This window comes from Triticum urartu, chromosome 4, assembly GCF_003073215.2.
Source record: "Triticum urartu cultivar G1812 chromosome 4, Tu2.1, whole genome shotgun sequence".
NCBI lineage: Eukaryota > Viridiplantae > Streptophyta > Magnoliopsida > Poales > Poaceae > Triticum > Triticum urartu.
Genome location: NC_053025.1, coordinates 538,950,088 through 538,955,073, shown reverse-complemented (window position 1 = coordinate 538,955,073; position 4,986 = coordinate 538,950,088). Strand labels below are relative to the sequence as shown.

The 4,986-nt window shown below is 39.1% G+C and overlaps 1 protein-coding gene across 1 annotated transcript; it reads left to right on the top strand.

The window, feature by feature from the left end:
- Positions 1 to 691: 691 nt before the first annotated feature.
- LOC125552512 (methionine--tRNA ligase, chloroplastic/mitochondrial-like) lies at positions 692 to 3,040 on the top strand. The gene is made up of 5 exons (XM_048716095.1): positions 692 to 920; positions 1,030 to 1,145; positions 1,684 to 1,839; positions 2,242 to 2,370; positions 2,568 to 3,040. The coding sequence occupies exons 1-5, from the start codon at positions 746 to 748 to the stop codon at positions 2,730 to 2,732; spliced, it is 741 nt and encodes a 246-aa protein (XP_048572052.1). The 5' UTR covers positions 692 to 745; the 3' UTR covers positions 2,733 to 3,040.
- Positions 3,041 to 4,986: the final 1,946 nt, after the last annotated feature.

Genomic DNA, 4,986 nt, shown 5'->3' with positions numbered 1-4,986 from the left:
ACATACTATTTTGAGCATGTCTATGTGACCATCGTATTTGATGAGGCCTTTTCCTGCAACTACATGTGCATTTCCCATCTAGACATTTGGACATCGGTTGCATACTTCCACCCGTATCATCTCTACCTTACAATACATCACGTTTTACCATATGTATGATTTTAATCTAACTTGTATAATGGTACTGCACATGGCACAAGTTAGCACACCTATATTAGTGTATATATATGTATTAGCATTCGTCCTTTTACCTGTTGGTATTTCACATGTTCTATAGTTGTGGCTTTGTAGCTCATAGATAATTCTGTATTTTTGGCCACCTTCTTCCTCGATTTTTCAAGTTTACAACCCTCTACTATGTGTGTACGTCAAATTGTAAGAACTCATGTTCTCCTTTTTATGTGAAATAAATGTTTGTCTTCTCCCTCCTTTTGTAACATTTGTCCATTTTTCTGGGAAATTCTATTTCACAATAGTTTTTTCATTGCTGCAGGACAGGTTGAGTAGGAGTAGTCTTTAATTTTATAGGGATGCGTATGGTCCAATGGCATTAACTATTATAAATTTTGCGCCTCATTGGTGCGCATGGTTGTCTTGGACAGATATTGTGAAACACAGCAACTGCTTTGCAGTTGTGTCTTTGAGTGACAAATATGAATTCTATTTGGGCTCCCAGCCACTTTTATCTCATTAAATCACTTTTATTTCATGCAGCTGCTTTTTATTTTGCAAATTTTAGGATGGCATGAAGATGGGAAAATCACTAGGCAACACACTTGAACCAAAGGATCTGGTAGGTAGATTTGGAGCGGATGCTGTTAGGTACTTCTTCTTGCGGGAAGTAGAATTTGGCAATGACGGGGACTATTCAGAAGAACGTTTTATCAATACAGTCAATGCACATCTTGCTAACACAATTGGTATTTTTGCGTGCTAAAACTTTTATTCATTTATTTTCGGTTTATGCTTTAGTTGGTATTAACTGTCTGTCTTAAGTGGTTAGTGATGATACTGTTCTCATCTGAACAGGAAACCTTCTCAATCGAACACTTGGTCTCCTAAAAAAGAACTGCAATTCCACCTTAGCTTTTGATTCAATTGCTGCTGCAGATGGCAATTCATTCAAGAATAATGTTGAAAACTTGGTAAGTTGGTCTCTTTGGCATCTTCGGAACTGATGACAAACCATTGATCTGTCATTGCATTACTTCTGATGGGGTGTAGGTTGTCTGAATTGGCTTTATAAAGTGAACATCTTTATGAGGGAAATCGTTTCCAATTTTGCATTACAAAAGCTTGAAACCCTTTATATGTAATGATTGCTCCTTGTTTGGTGCTCCTTTTAAGTTCTATTTCTTGGCGTACAGAAAGTAAAGACATCCAGCATAATGATCCTAGCTGAACTGTTTTATTATTTCTCTTCTTGGAGCTATAGATAATGGATATGATGTTTGCTGAATTGACATGTGACAATGAGCAACAAGCGCTTCAGACACTGTCAGCACGTGTTGTCCATTATGAATTGGTTCCACTTGATATTTCAAACACATGTTGCATTTGGATATTTCCGATCATCACCTGCTATTCATCTGCCTAATAAAAAGATTCTTTTAACACATGTTTGCATGTACTGCACTTCTGTTGTATCTGTTGGTGTTACAGTGATATAAATTGTTTATACAGGTCGACAAGGCGAAGGGCCATTACGAAAATCTTTCGTTGACATCAGCATGTGAAACTGTTCTAGAAATTGGTAACTTGGGAAACTTGTACATTGACGAGCAAGCACCATGGTCTTGTTTCAAGCAAGGGGGCGAGATTGCAGAAAAGGCTGCAAAGGTAAACACTTGAAAGTTGAAACTATATCTATTTCTCTTCCTTTTGGGCTTGCCGTGTTTGTTTCAGATTTTACTTGCCAAAATTTAATGCTGACAAAGTCAAACTGCATGATGCATTAGTTGCTTCTTTTCATGTTTGTAAAAGAAACCCACTTTCAAACAAAAGAGCACTCTTTGAGCTTCAAAATTCTTTATGTTCTGTACATTTGAGTACCTAATTCCGATGTCACAGCAACTCTGTTGTTGTGGCTGTAATAATGAAACTATAGCATGACTTTAGTTGTTCTGATGAATTGTTGAGATGATTCTTGGGTGGCTAGTTTGAGTTATTTATTTGATGTTATTATTTTATTTTGTTTGTGATATTTGCCTTATTCATTTTTTTTGTCTGCACTTCACACAGGATCTCGTCATTATTCTAGAGACAATGAGAATAATTGCAATAGCATTGTCTCCAATCACTCCAAGCCTTTCGTTGAGGATTTATACACAGCTTGGTTTCACAGAAGACCAGTTTCGTACATCGAGATGGGTATGTTCTTGTATGTCCAGGGATATGCTATTTAGGTCTAAACCAATTCTGCAAAGTATTTTACAGCCATTGTCTAGTGTGTATATGAACGAACACCCTCAGAGAACACAATCTTCAAACTATAAATAGCAGATATGCAATATAAAAAATTTCCAGTGGCGCGACATGCTTACAACCCTGTGCTAACTGCCCTGCAGGATGATACCAAATGGGGAGCCCTTAAAGCAGGCCAGGCAATGATGGAGCCGAAGCCAATTTTTGCGAAAATAGAAACCGAAATCGAAGAGAAAGATCAAGCAAGTCCAAAGGAGGGGAAGGGCGGGAAGAAGAAAGCACGTAGCAAAGGGCTCGTGGAGGCATGAGTTAAGCTTGTGACTTTGTGAGTACTGACTGGATGGCTCCTCAACTGTAGAACCCAGATGCCTGTTCTGCAAAACCATCTCAGATCTGATGGTGTAGATAGCATAAAAGCTTTGGTGGCAAAGAAGGCTTTGACATTTTGTAGAGAGAACTGAACTTAGCAATTCTGTTCTCTCAGGTTTTGAAACTCAAAATTGTACTCCCTACGTTCCATAATAGATAACCCAACTTTGTATTAAGGTTAATACAAAGTTAAGTCATCTATTTTAAAACGGAGCGAGTACTACATTGAGATGGCAAAATTGGTGCACCCCTCGTTTGAAAATGCAGTACTCTCTCCGTTCCCAAATATAAGTCTTTTTGGTGATTCCAACAAATGACTACATACAGAGCAAAATGAGTGAATCTACAGTTTAAAATATGTCTACATACATCCGTATGTTGTAGTCCATTTGAAATGTCTAAAAAGACTACTCCCTTCGTATAAGTGATTCGACTTTGTACTAATTTTGTATTAAAGCTAGTACAAAGTCGAGTCACTTATTTTGGGACGGAGAGAGTATTTAGGAACAGAGGGAGTATAAGGCATCCACGTTTTCCACCAGTTAGCTCAATTTTTTTTTCTAGAATACGCACGGGGGTGACATTTAGATTATGTGAGTCAAAGGTAATGCAGTTGGATCTGTAACTTGTTGATGCCTCATGAATATTGCTTGTGAGCTGTGACGATGTCCATCAATCAAGAATTACAAATACACCAAAAGGCCTACGCCTCTTCGGCGACCGGGGCGAAGGAGATGAGCTTGCGCCTTTTGTTGGCTGCCGCCTCGTACACCTCCACCTTGTACGCGTCCTTCTTGCCGGCGCCGTTCAGCGCCTCGACGACGAGCCGGTAGTTGAAGCCCGACACCACCTGCACCGTGCCCAGCACCACCTTGATGAACCTGAGCCGGCCGCCCGCCTGCTTCACGTGCTCCGCCACCGCCCAACGGCCCAGCCCCTGGATCTTCGGGTCGTTGATGTTACCGATGTGTTCCCACCGGCCGGGCATCGCCGTGGCGGGCATGGCGACGGCGTAGATGATGGCGGCCACCACGATGACGAGGGCGATGCTGGTCCTCATGGCTGCTGGTTTGTGGTGTGCTGGCTTTGGATCTATCAGTGAGGTTTGGAAGCTTGAGAGCGGTCAGATACTCAGATCAGTCGAGGATCACTGACATGTGAACCGGGGGCGTTTAAATAGAAGCACCGAGACATGGTCGAATAGATAGACGGAGATAACTGAATGCATGTCATATACACCATATATCTATCTAATTGTATCTAGAAGTAGCAATTAATGTGGTTGATCCCTTGATGCATACCGATACATTCTTGATGCATGCCTAAGGCTGGCTGTAATGGGTAATATCACAAGTTACAAGTTAGTATCATGCATGTGATACTAATGTATAATACTATCTCTGTAATATATAGTAATATAGATTAATACTTTCTCCGTCCGGTGAAGAGTGTACATTTAAATTTTTTAGGACAAATTATGGAGTTAAGTAAAAAATGTATTGGAGGGATGCAAACCACCATCTTTCTCCTCTTTAATTACCCAATCTCCAATGGGCTAAGTGCATGTAGAAATTAAGAAGACCATGTGTAGATTGTTATTGGTCTTCATTACCGTGTGATGGGAGAGAAGTATTTTTTTTCTACTTTAAAGTGCATTGAAAAGATAGAAGTATATTTTTTTTGGACAAATTTTGAAGCTAGATGTACACTCTTCACCGGACGAAGGAGTATCTCAAATGATCCTATTTATTGACATGCAAGACACGTACTAGTATAATATTTATTATGATACGGTATCATAATACAATAATCAATTCTATTTTTCACTTAATTCTATGTCATTTCATCAAAATTTCCTAGCTGACATGCATGATACTGACTATGGCATCCCCATTACGGTTAGCCTAAGGTGGTATCAATGCTTCCTTAGAAAAAAAAGGCATCCATTAATTGGTTCCATATCAATATCTGATATTTGCTTATAGAAACATCCATCAATTGATTCCACGATGGATCTAATGATATTAATTTGCTGTTATGAATGCTGACATATTTTTCCTATAAACTTGATCAAACTTAGAAAATTTAACAAAATTTACGCGAAGTAAAAATAAATAAAGGGAGTATTAGTAAAGTAGACGCAAGACACTGAGACCAAAATATCTACAAGTACAATATACGAAACAGATATCA